This window comes from Nyctereutes procyonoides, unplaced genomic scaffold (assembly GCF_905146905.1).
Source record: "Nyctereutes procyonoides isolate TBG_1078 unplaced genomic scaffold, NYPRO_anot_genome, whole genome shotgun sequence".
Taxonomy (NCBI): Eukaryota; Metazoa; Chordata; class Mammalia; order Carnivora; family Canidae; genus Nyctereutes; species Nyctereutes procyonoides.
In genome coordinates, this window is record NW_026575146.1 from 14232583 (window position 1) to 14245655 (window position 13073).

Sequence of the window (13073 nt, forward strand, 5' to 3'; positions counted from 1 at the left end):
TAACTTGATCATCTGCAAAGACCCTGTTTCCAAATAGGCCACAGTCACGCATGGGGAAGGGGGTGTCAAGACTTCAGCATCTCTGTGGAACACAACTGGACCCGTAACAGGCTCTCCTTGAAGAGGCCTGCCTGTGTGTTGACACAGGGCTGTAGATTTAGATCCCCTCTGAGTATTCTCTAAACTAACAGCTGACTGTTTGATGAAGAAGAGACAGGAGGACCAAGTCTTGGCTTGTCTCTGCTGCTACCATCTTGGAAATCAGGTTTGCACATCTCCTAAAACGACCGCAGATTCCTGCTGGCTCTAAAACCAAGACCAGGCAGCCCGGGTGGCTCAGCGGTTTAGCACCACCTTCAACCCAGGGTGTGATCCTGGAGACCCTGGATCAAGTCCCATGTCAGGCTCCCTGCATGGAGCCTGCTTCTCCCTCTGCCTGTGTCTCTGCCTCTCTCTCTCTCTGTGTCTGTCATGAATAAATAAATAAAATCTTTTAAAAAATAAATAAAATAAAACCAAGATCGCAGAGCAGGAGTGGGGCTGTGGGGCTAAAGGCGGTGCCCAGTGATGGCCTCCCCAGCAGAGGCGACTATAGTCTTCTCAGCATCACCTGAGCTGCCTGAACTTTATGAAGTTCAAGTTGGGAAAGGTGGCGTGTGTGGTATGTGTGTGTGTATGGTATACATACAGTGTGCATGGTGTGTGTGGTGTGTATGTGGAATGTGTATGGTCTGTGTGTGTATACGGTGTGCATATGAGGGAGTATGTGTATGGTGTGCATGTGTGCTGTGTGGTGTGTGTGATGTGTGTGTGTATGGGATGTGTGGTGTGTGTGTGTGGTGTGTGCATGGGGTATGATATACATGCGTGTGGATGTGTGTGCCATGGGGTGAAGGAGGGCATGGAGTGTGAGCATAGGACCCGGCCCCACCCAGCCCTCTGTTGTGGGAAACCAGTTTGTGAGGAGCTGTTGGGTCCGAGGGAGGGTGACCAAATTGCCCTGGCTTTAGCACTGAAAGTCCAGTGTCCTGGGAGACCTTCAGTCTCAGAAATATCAAAGTTGGTGTCCCCAGAAGTGTGACTCCAGCTGAAGCTGGCTGGGGAGGCTGAGTCTGAGGCTCTGCAGCTGCACTGTCCCTGGGAGCAGGGTGTGTGCATCTAGGGGTCACCACCAGCGTCCTGGGGTCACCGTCAGCATCCTGGGGAGAGGTGATGGAAGACACGCCCTTGACCTTCTCCACTCTGGAAGGCGGTTTTCCCTCCTTTGTCCAGCATTCTCCTTCCCCTGTTGTCCTTGCCTTCCCCCTAGTCCACCCTCTTCCCTGAAGAGAGCAGCCTTGTTGCCACAGGGCCCTGGTTGTCAGAGGGGAGCCCCCCAGGACAGGAGAACCTCAAGGTACTTCTAAAAATTACCATTATTTTGTGGTACTTCCTTTCCTAATCTGAAATGGAGTTCCTTGGTCATACCTTACATGCTTTTATAACTTAAAACCCAAAAATACGGGGGTGCCTCAGTGGCTCTGTCGGTGAAGCATCCGCCTTCAGCTCAGATCGTGATCCTAGGGTCCTGGGATCCAGCCCCACATCAGGCTCCCTGCTCAGTGAGGAGCCTGCTTCTCCCTCTGCCTCTCTGCCCCTCTCCCCAGTCATGCTCACACACTTTCTCAATCTATCTCAAATAGAGAAATAAAATCCTTAACAAACAAAACAAAACAAAACAAACTATAATCAGAAGGAAATGCACAAAGAGTATGCATTTTCTACCTGAAAATGCTCCAGCAAGTCACTAGAAGGAAGTGTGCAGGAGATGGGTTTATCTGTCTAGCATCTCTGACGGGTGACCCCATGCTCTTGGGTGAAAAGAGCCCTCAGTTTTGATTCAGGGCAACAAAGATTCCCTAAGAGTCCATTTGGAAAGGGCGAGCAATTTGGAATGATCCAGAAGCTCCAGACTGGTGTTATGGCGGACCGTCCTCAGCTTCCTGTAGGGTGAAATGCAAAATCAAACACCGTTCCTTCAGGCTTCAGGTTGCCATAGGAATGATGACTTCACTGTATGTAGTTCTTATTGTCGAGGGCCATGCCAGGGACACCCGGAGGCATTAGTTGTCACTTTATAGAGAGATGGTACCACAGTGTTTATGACTGTTGATAGCGGGGCGCCCGGGTGGCCCAGTTGGTTAAGCGTCCATCGGTTTTGCTCAGATCATGATCTCAAGGTTGTGGGATGGAGTCCCCGCATCAGGCTCTGTGCTCAGCATGGAGTCTGCTTGTCCCTCTCCTTCTGCACCCCCCCCCAGTCTCCATCCACCATGCTTGCTCTATTTCTGAAATAAATAAGTAAATCTTTTTTTTTAAAAAAAGACTATTGCTTGCAAGTATTAATTTCAGCCTAAAAGAAGGAATTTATTACAAAGATACAGAGATAATTTACAGAATCAAAGGGCACAGATGCTACTGGATCTCAGGAAGGAGCTGGAACCGATTCAGCTTGGATTTCCAATCTCTCCCCAATGCCCCCGAACCACTGGTTGCCAAGTCTGCTACGCACTGGAATCCTTTAGAGAGCTTTAACAACATGGAAGCCCAAGCCCTACTCCGGATTCTGATTTAATTGGTTTGGGGTTCAGCCTGGATACTGTGCTTTTTTAAAGCTCTCCCAGTGATTCTTACCTCAACACACCTTGGGAGCCATTGTCCCTAAACTAATTTGTGCCTCTGCCCTTTGTCCTCGCTGCCACCGGGCCCCAGGTCTCTGCTCAGTACCAAGACTGCCTTCTCTGTGCTTGCGCTGCTCGTTTGTGGGAGGAGGTCACCCAGGCAGGCCTCAGGAGAAGTCATCATTAATGTGAGATCCCAGATGTCAGCCGGGGCTCCCACGAAGCCCCCGAGTCCTGCTAGGTTTTCCCAGGACGCTCACCTTCCCCAGCCTTTGCAACAATGATTTCAAACCTTCTCTACCTCTTTGTACTGGGTCAAGCTGACAAGTCCCCAGAGCCCCTGGGCCCTGGCCATGTCTTCCCATCCTCCCCCCGGTGGCCCATGGCCCTGCTTCCCCACCTGAGCTGTCCCGAGAAAGGTTCACGTAGTTCCCGTCTCCACCACCTCTGTACCACTGCCGACGGATGGATGGACAGGGGGGCTGGTTCACCCCACATCGGCTGGACTGGTGCCCGCAGGCCCTGACTCCCCAGCAGCTGCCTGCAGGGGCCTGGAGTATAGCCTAGATGTGTAGGTCAGACTCTGACCCACGGATAGAACCAACAGATCCTTCCAGATATGGTAGTTTCTGGCAATCTCTCCCGAGCTCTCCTGCAAGGCGGAGCAACTCGATGTGTGGATAATGAAGCCAGGGACAGCTTGCACTCCCTCGAAGCTGCTCTCCTGAGCCCCTGCCTCCATTCTCTCTCCAAGCTTCTCCTAAAATTTACATGGAAATTTGTGCCTCAGATTCCAACTAAGGGAAGCCAACTAAGGTGTTCTTGAGCATGAAGACAGTTTTGCCCAGTAACTCGCAGAAGAGATGCAGACCAAAAGTAGCATGCATTCCAGCTGTCCAAGTTCACTTGGGGCTGCAGGACCCTGGGGATCGGGGCTTTCAGTACTCGAACTTGCAAAGTCTCAGGAAAACCAGGATCCATTGAGTCGCCCCTATAGAAGGAGGCGCACACTCAGCCTCCCGCCTCTGAATGACACACTTGCTGCCCTGGCAACTCCTGCCTTTTCCTTCCGTGGGGACATGTCCCCCTGTCCTGGAAACTCAGACAAAACACACCGGTCCACTGCCAGTCATCTAACAGCCCCACCTGTCTTTCATTCAGGACATGTGTTGGGTATCTCTTTGTCTTGGGCTTAGTGCCAGGCCCTGGAAAGGTGAGGACGAATGGAGGCCAGCAGCAGGGAAGTCCCAGGGGACGGTAGTGGAATGGTACTTGTTTCCTGAAAGGGAGGCATGTGCAAAGTGACCTCCAAAGGCTGAGGAGAAAGAAGTGGTTTGTTTAGGGCATGGACAGAAGCATACCCTGGGATCCTAAGACTGCTACCCCACCTCCCTGAAGATCTGCTGCTTCTGTAGCCCGGGAGGTCAGGAGCACAGAGCTTGAGAGCAGGTGTGTGTCATGCCAATAGCTCCAGGGCAAGTCAAGAACATTTTGCCTCAGGGTGTACTTTGGGGTGTGGTTAAACAAAAGGAAAGATTTGGAGGAGGGTGCTATGCTCAAGGTCTCAGGTCACAGACCAGTCATCAGGTTGGATTTGTTCAAGATGGTGTTAGCCTGGTTCATGCAGTGCCGCTCAAATGCTAAGAATAAGATGAGAGACATGTTTCAGCCAAGTAAATGGAGACCAATACTTTAAAAAGTCCTGAATTCCCAAAGGCAGAGAAGGTGAAGGGTATTGGTATGCTGGCCACACTCCTGGTGAGTGGAAGCAGTGGGGCCCATGAGCAAGGGCTGTGCCCTGCAAGAATGTTTGAGGGCCAGGGGCGGGCACAGGCAGGGTGTTCCTGCTTCTACTCACTGTGCTTCATTATTGCAAGTACTAGAAACCCATGGGTACCAAGGGAAAAGAGGGCATTTGTTTCAGAGGTGTTAACCGGATAGAATGAGATCATGTGTGTAAACTCCTTAGCACAATAGTAAACTTTATGGTGACTCTGAGAGTTGCATGCAGTTATCTTACCTTTGGGGATGAAGAGTAGGGAGGAAGCAAGAATTATGTCACAAAATTATGGAAACTAGTCTTCAAAGATGGTACCCCAGGGAACCACCCCTCCCAGGGTTCATGCTCATTGGTTGTCTCTTGCCCTTGGATCTGGGCTGGCTCTGGCTGTCCTTTGACCAACAGAATGTGGTGGTAGTGATGCTGAGTAATGCCTGAGGCTAAGTCACAGGAAACTCTGCAGCTTCTGCTTTGGTGCCTCAGAGCCACCATTCTAGGGGAAACTAGCCACATGTTCGAGGTCTGACTTTCTGGAGACCTGTGAGGAAGCCCAAGCTAACCATGGGAGAAGCCACATGGGAAAAGACTGCTTGGCTGGCCTCCTGCTTTCCAGCCTCCCCAGCTCAGGCACCAGACATGCAAGAGGATGCATTTTGGATATCCAGCACAGTGAAGCCTTCCGATGACTGCAGCCCCAGATGCCATCTGCCTGCATTCAGGGAGGCCCCCAGCAAGAACCATTCATCTGAGCTTATCAACACCCAGGACCATGAGAGATAGTAAACTGTTTTGTTTCAAGTCCCCATGGTAGGTGCCATCGAAAATGGTTCCAGGGATCCCCACCTCCTGTTATTTACATCCTTGCATGATCGCCACCTCTTGAATGTTGGGTGGACCTGTGATTTGCTTCTAAAGAAAAGAGTAAAAGCAATGGAATATCACTTATGAGATTAAATGACTTCCATCTTGCCCTCACTGTCTGGTTCTTACCACTCACTCACTCGGATGAGGCAAAGCTGCCATGTCAGAAGCTGCTCCGTGGAAAGCCCCAAATGGCAAGGAACAGAGTGGCCTCCACCCAATAGTCCAGGAGGCACTAGATCCTGCCAACAACCACGAGCATGGGTATGGAGGTGGATCCTTCCCGAGGCTAATCTTGAGGATAACCAGCCCCAGATGACACAGTGCCTACAGCTTGAACGAGAGCCTGAGCCAAAGGAACCAGTTAATCGCACCTGGATTCCTGACCCGCTGTTCTGAACAAAAGATTCAGAACAGCTGTGTTTCAGTTTCAAAAAGGAAAGAAAACTTTATTATTATTATAGAAACCTAATAGAAACAGAAAAAGGAAATATCTGCATATGAATGAAGGTAATAATAGGCAATAAATGAGAATAAGGCAAAGTTACGTCAAATCGGGTACTTACAACATCCAACCTCATCAGCAGGGGAAGTCCCATGGAAACAGCCAAACTGGAGTCCGAGTTGAGGGGCCTGGGTGGAGCACCCTCCCCTCAGGTGATACTTCCAACTGACCATCCCCATAAGGGACACATTTATAGGGCAAATAACTGGGTTTGAAATCAAACATTTGTGTGGTTTGGAGCGAGCTGCATTTCTGTTTCCGTGTTTCTCTATTTTCAAGGAACCTGGGCTATGTGTGTCTGCCCCCCCCCCCCCGGGATTCCATTCAAGGAGGCCAGCCCAGCCCAGAGCAGGAGGGGATGTGAGGCAAGATGTATAGCTCTTGACATCCAGAACAGAAGGGCCAGTTCTGACCTGGAGGCCAGATGATATATTTCAAACAACCAGGCTCCTAAGGTTATTCACACAGCACGGGTCTCACAAATAACATTTCTTAGCCTGCCTGTGTGCATGCAGGTCCAGGTGGTCAGTTAAGACAAATCACAAAACATCTATCCATATAGACCGCACACAGTAAACACAAGATAATACATGTTCTTGTTTCGGGGCACAAAGTTCTGAGGTAATTTGTTATGCAGCAGGACACCTGGGTGGCTAAGCGTTTGGGCGTCAGCCTTTGGCTCGGGGCGTGATCCCAGATTCCCGGGTTCGAGTCCCACATCGGCTCCCTACACGAAGCTTGCTTCTCCCTCTGCCCATGTCTCTGCCTCTCTCTCTCTGTGTGTGTCTCTCATGAATAAATAAAATTTTAAAAATTTGTTATGCAGCAACAGATAACTAATACAGCTGTTATGTGTTGGGGGTAGTTTGTTACACAGCAGTAAACCATGGGAACAAGTACAACGATAAGAAAGCAAAACCTACAGTCTTATATTGTCAGTAACCACCGAGCTGAATGTCTGTGTTCTGGCATTACTAAACTTGATAAGAAGATAAAGCTTTGGAACCAATAAGAGGTAGACCGTTGCTTCTACTGATCAGTTCTCAGGAGTCAAGAAGACAGTGAAAAGTCAGCTTCCACGTTTGGTGCCAACAAGTGGGCCAGAAAGGCATGAGCCCTCCTGCAAATGACAGGAGGAGGTTGTGGGGAAGGCAGTGTGGTGAGACAACCAAGCCCTGACAGAAATACCTTAGTTCTGCTCTGCTTACTGCAGAGAGGATGAGTCAGCTGAAAGTCGGTGTCCAGGAGCTGTTGAAACCCAGGCCAAGACATGTCACTAACGTCAACTGTCATCAACTGTCATCAACTACAATCAAACTCGAGGGAGAGTCAAGACTGAGAGTTTCCTGCCTTGGAACAAAGAATAGGCAATCAGAGTCCTTGGTCCTAAATTCCATATTCTCTGCAGTGAATATGTAGGTAGATTTCCTTTTTAAGAAATCTTCCATTTGGTCATGTCAGGGATGGAATGTTTGTGACCCTACGCCCTACCCCCTCAGCTACTTTCATATTTTGCAGCTCTGACCCTCCCACTGTGGCTGAATTTGGAGTAAGGAAGTAATTAGGTTTAATAAGGTCATAAGGGTTGGGCCCTGATCTGAAGGGATTGCAATACATTCTTATTAGAAGAGATGCCAGAGGGGTGCCTGGGTGGGTCAGTCGGTTGAGGGTCTGCCACTGGGCTCCCCACTCAGCAGGGAGCCTGCTTCTCCCTCTCTCTCTCTCTGAGCTCCCCCCCCCCGCCGCCCCCCCACCCCCGCTGGTGCTCTTTTTCTCTGTCAAATAAATAAATACAGTCTTTAAGAAAACTAAAATTAAAGGTGTTTTTAAAGAAAAAAAAAAAAAGAGAGACGCCAAAGAGCTCCTGCTGTCTCTTCTTTCACACATGCATCAAGGAAAAGCCATGTGAGGACACAGCCAGAAGGTAGCTGTCTGCAAGCCAGGAAGAGAGTCCTCACCAGACGCGAAATCAAACAGAACCTTGATCTCGGACTAGTAGCCTCTAGAACTGTGAGAAAAAACTTACTGTGGAAGCGATTTAGTCTATGGTATTTTGTTACTACAGCCTGAGCAACTCACACGATGCCTTAGAGAGAATCGCAGTAAGCCATTTGTTTCCTTCCTATTTAACTCCAGGCCCAACTAGAGCATGAGTATTTGATGTTAGTCACTGTTGATTATTATAAAAAGACATAAGGGGATCAATACAGTATATCTACAAAATGCTAGACAAATGTTCATTGTTAAATTAGGAAGTGAGTTTGAGTGTCCCAGAGTAGACAACTAATTTCCTAGGGTATCAAGAACATTTGCAGATAAGCCGCTTGAGCTGTTGCCATTGGCCTTGAAAAACAGCAGTGAGTGGGAGTCAGCAAAGTACAGACTGGTGGGCTTGACTTTGGTCCAATTTTAGAGAAAATGATTTAAATGGATGGTTTGCAGGCCCTTAGAAAATGAAATGAACGTTAGGCATAAGTGGGGTTTTTTCTAAGAATACGTGCTATCAGACTAATCTAATTTCCGACTTTTTGATCTTTCTTGAAACAAGGCTAGGTTTCAGATACGTGTATACTCACTGACCTACTGGTCCAAGTCTCCCAATTAAATGGGATTACTGGGGAATCCTGCAAAACATCGTAAAGATGGATTTTAGAAGGCTTTAAAAATAAGAACAAATAAGTTGATAAATGTGGGCTGTGTGCCTCTGAGGTTAGAGAGACTATATATACCTAATGGCTTGTTTGCTTCTGGTCTTTGGTGGTCACTCTGACCCTGTCACATTCTTCAACACTTGGGACCCCAACACTGGAAGAGCATGAACTTGGGGCCAGATCGACCTAGGTTCTTACCAGTGTCCCTGAGAAAATCACAAACTCTCTTTAAGGCCTCAGTTTCCTATTTGGAGAATGAGGATAATGACCATGGATAACTCCTCAGGTTCCTAAGAGAATTTATTGGTTCAGGCTTTCGGCTTCACAGGTGATTGGTAATTGCTGGTTCTTCTCACTGGAAAGCACGACCCCAAGCCCAGGAGGCTTCAGGAGAATGGAATAACGAGCTGAATGGGTGGAAACTGCCATAATACCAACTCATTCTCAGGCTGGTACAGACCTCATCTGAAATGTGTTCCATTCTGAGCTTAGAGGGGAATCTTGTTAAACAGAAGCATCTCAGAGGAGGGGGCCTGGAGGTGAACTGGAGGAACTTCCTGTGAGGGACGGCTGACAGGTTAGACATGCTTTCTCCAAGAAAGGGCCTGGGATGTGCTGGGCGCCTCTCCCCTCGTCATATACACTATCACTGTGCCCTTCTGTTTCTTTTCTTTTCTTTTCTTTTCTTTTCTTTTCTTTCTTTCTTATTTATTTTTTAAAGATTTTATTTATTTATTCATGAGAGAGAGAGGGGGGGGGGAGAGAGAGAGAGGCAGAGACACAGGCATGGGACTCGACCCCGGGTCTCCAGGATCCCGGGTCTCCAGGATCACGCCCTGGGCCAAAGACAGGCGCTAAACCGCTGAGCCGCCCAGGGATCCTTCTGTTCCTTTTCCATCACAGCTTTAACTGTGTCATTATTCGGTTATTATCTGGGGGCTGTGTCCTCCACCAGAAGATAAATTCCAGGTGGATGGGGATTGTCTCAAGTATTCGCCTTGTGTTTCCAGAGCTGAGGGGAGTGCCTAGCACACACCGGGCACTCAGTGTTGGAAGAGCACATAAATGAAAACGAGAAGGATCTAAGTGATGCTGGGCAGCAGATCAAGGGAGGACCGATGTCAAGTAGTTACCAGGAGGGGGTTTGGGTCTCAAAGATGTCAACTCTTTTTCAAACCTGGAGCCAAAATGAAAACAGCAAGGGGTCTGTGGGGCATCTCAGCAGAGGCCAGGCAGCTGGCACAGTCTCTGGAGTAGGCATTTCTACACCAGAAAAGACTGCCCCAGATTGGAGGTGAAAACTGGCTGCCTCCGGGGAAGTGCAGACACAAATGTGTTTGGTTTAGTCCTCTTGGAGTTCAAAATATTTTTTAAAATTAGTTTCCAATACTTTAGACTTGGAAGGAGTCACATGAAAGTTGTATCTGAAGTCAGTCTTTCAAAGGGCTGAGTGCAGCCCCTTTAGACGATGCACGCTCTGCTGCACAGCACCCACCTGGCCTCTGCCCCGTTACCTGCCTGACCTGCAAGCACTGATGTTTAGGTTCCCTGGCCTTGCTGCCGTGAAGACCCCTTTTCCTCCAACTGTCTACGAAAAGGATCAGAGGAATAATCTTTTGTTGTCATTTTTAAAACGATTTTTTTTTATTTATTCATGAGAGACACAGAGGCAGAGACACAGGCAGAGGGAGAAGCAGGCTTCCTGCAGGGAGCCCGATGTGGGATTCGATCCCAAGACCCAGGGATCACACCCTGAGCCAAAGTGGTTGACACTCAACCACTGAGCCACCCAGGCTCCCTGTTGTCATTCTTTTAAGAGTTGTTGTTTAGAATTCAGAGTGGTCATGGACTTTGTCATTATTACTCAGTATTCAGTCTGTTGTTTTGCCTGGTGTCCCCCGCTTCCCCCCAGTTTTCCCCCAATTTCTCGAGCCCCTCCCATCTCCAGATCAGCCCAAACATTGAGCATTCGCTCTCCTGTCCAGTCCAATCCCATCCCAGGTGAGTTGGGTGCTCTTCCTCCCTGCCACCGCAGCGATCTGTGCTTGTTATTTTTGGTAACTGACCTTGCCTGTAAGTCTGCTGAGGGCAGGAACCGAATCCTGTTCCTGTTGGTGTCCTTCTGCCAACACCAACAAGCTCGTTGGCAGCTTAGCACACGAACAAGGAAACATTAGGAAGAAAGCTTGAGTCTTTTATTTTCCTCATTCAGATCGACTTTAAACCCATAGCAATAAGGGGACAGGGGACATTTTGACAAATGCTCCGGGGAATCTTGGAAATATCCAAAACCGTGGCTACCCTCTATTCTTGATTACAGAAATTTAGGACCGTGAGCGAAGATCTTAGATGGAGAAAGTGCTTTTGGTCAGCTGATCTCTTCACACTGTAGAGAAAACTTGAACAGGATTGGCCCCTGACACTTGCTCCTATTCAGCACCTTAGCAGGACCCAGGTTTGCACCATCAGCGATGTTTTCAGCTCTGTGGGATGTGGGGTGTGGGATCCACACCTGCATGCTTCCTGAGGGTCCTGTGCTTGCACCAGCGATGGAAAATCTGCATGCTCTAGTAGAGGGTTGCAGAAACGACCACAGAGAGCCTGGAAAGGTCTCCTGGCATCACTTGGGGGGGGGTGTCAGAGGTTTGCTCTGGCTTTTAAGCTCTTTGTGTCACAAACTTAACTTTGAGAATTTGGAAAGTCATAGATCTTCTCCCCAGAAAAAGGCTGACACCTATAGTGCCTTTCACACAACTGTAGGGCGCTCCTGGACTCATGCCCCGATTAGGACCCCGGAAGCCACAGGGTGAAGGTTTTAATGTGCCGTCTCCTCAGCCAGTAAGAGTCAAGTCGTTCGTTCATTCATTCATTCATTCATTCATTCATTCAACTAGTAAACCCTAGACTGAGCCCACCCACAGCTCGAGGCCCACCGCCGTGCCCTTGGGGCGCAGCCGAGGTAGAGGCGCCGCGGGATCCCCTCCTATGGAGCCAGTGAGCGGGAGAGTGCGCCCCCTCCCGTACCCCGCCCCGCTCCGGGCTGCACCCCCCCTGCTCCCGCCCCCCCTTTCACCCCGGCCCCTGCCGCCTGCACACCCCGCGCCCCCGGGCCGTGCCCGCGCCCGCCCTCGCCCTCGCCCCGTGCCCCGGCCCCGGGTCCTCCCGCGGCCGCCCGCGCCCCAGCCCCCCTCCCCCCCTCCCCCCCGCCCCGCCCCGCCCGCAGCCGCGCGGTCGCTTCCGCGCACGTGACACGGGCGGCGCGTCGCGCTCTGACGAGATCCACGGGGCCGGGGCTCCCGGCGGCTGTCGCTCGGGCTGCGGCTGCCGCGGCTCCTGTGCGGCGCCCGGCGCTCGGGGCGCGGCGATGGAACCGTGAGTGCCGGGCGGGCTTCTCCTGGCCGCGGGGCGGGGGGCGGGCTCGCGGCAGCCGCGGGAGCCCCGACGCCGGGCCCTCCCCGCACGTGGCGCTCGGACCCGGGCGGGAGCGGCGCCGGGGCCTCGCGGGGCGGCGGGCGGCGGGCGGGAGCAGCAGGGCGGCGGCGGCGGCGGCGGCGGGGGCGGGGCGGGGGCGGCCGGAGCGCACCGCGGGCGGGCCCCCGAGGCCGGCTTTGGCCCCGCTCCCCGCAGCCCGGGCCCCCGCGCGCAGGGGGTTTGGGGTTTGCTGGCCACCGGAGCGGCCTCCCGAGCCCCTCCCCGCCCGCCCTGCGCACCCCGCGCGCGGCCGCTGGCCCGTCCGCACCTCGGTTAGGAGCGCCCGAGCACCCCGCTCGGCCTTTGCGCCCTAGCCCGGCTCTGGGGGACAGACGCGCTCCCCGGTGGCCTTGGGACGATGCGGGCACGTCGGGAGCCCGCGCCGGCCGCTCAGACCTCCCGGACACGGAGTTTTATGAGTTTTGATTTGCTGACTTTGGGCCTTTTTTCCGCTGTGAAGTTCAGGGACTTTATGTGGAAAAACCTGTCCAGGGCCCCGTAGACGCCGTCCCTAAAGCCGGCCGTGGACGCAGCGGAGTCACCTGGGTGCCTCCCAGGGGACATCCGGGGAAGGAGAGAGAGAAGATCAGAAGTTGAGCGCCTGAGTCGCAAAAACGTCAGAAGTCCCAGAGAAGGATGCCTGGAGCCTGTGCGCCTGGAGGGGCGTCGTGGCAGGAGGTTGCGAGGGCAGGTTCCCGCGCTGACAGGCCTGGGGGCTCCTCTGTGTGCTGGCAGCTCTAGAGGCGCCGCCGTTCGCGTTCGGCTTGGGGCGCCGCCCTCGTCCCTGAGTGGGGACGCAGAGAAGAGGGGCCGGGGATGCCAGAATGCAAACACACGTGATGGAGGGAAGGCCTTTTGCCTCCTGCTTCCTCAGAAGGCTTGCACTTTGGTTAATCCCTCCAGCACGGGAAGCCAGGGTGGCACCAGATGTCAGTCCTAGGTGGATGTTTTAAGGGTCTTTCTTTTCATTAACCCCCAGGCAGCAGGGTGTTGGCTGTACCCACCCTGCGCGACTCCAGGTGGACGTCAGTAGTATGCTTGGAATGCGCGTGAGGTTGCCTTCTGGAGTTGTGCCTTGTGACCCTGGGTCACAGTGGCAACTCGCATGTTTCAGTTTCCCTCACGTAGCCGGTCTCCTTGGGTCC

At 51.9% G+C, this 13073-nt stretch overlaps 1 protein-coding gene across 1 annotated transcript in view; it reads left to right on the top strand.

Moving 5' to 3' along the window:
• The first annotated feature begins 11723 nt into the window (after window positions 1-11723).
• TMEM181 (transmembrane protein 181) overlaps window positions 11724-13073 on the top strand; it is a 53849-nt gene continuing 52499 nt past the window's right edge. Inside the window, exon 1 of the mRNA XM_055311080.1 lies at window positions 11724-11829. Within this exon, the coding sequence (XP_055167055.1) occupies window positions 11822-11829 (8 nt within the window). The 5' untranslated portion in view covers window positions 11724-11821. The remainder of the gene's footprint in view (window positions 11830-13073) is intronic.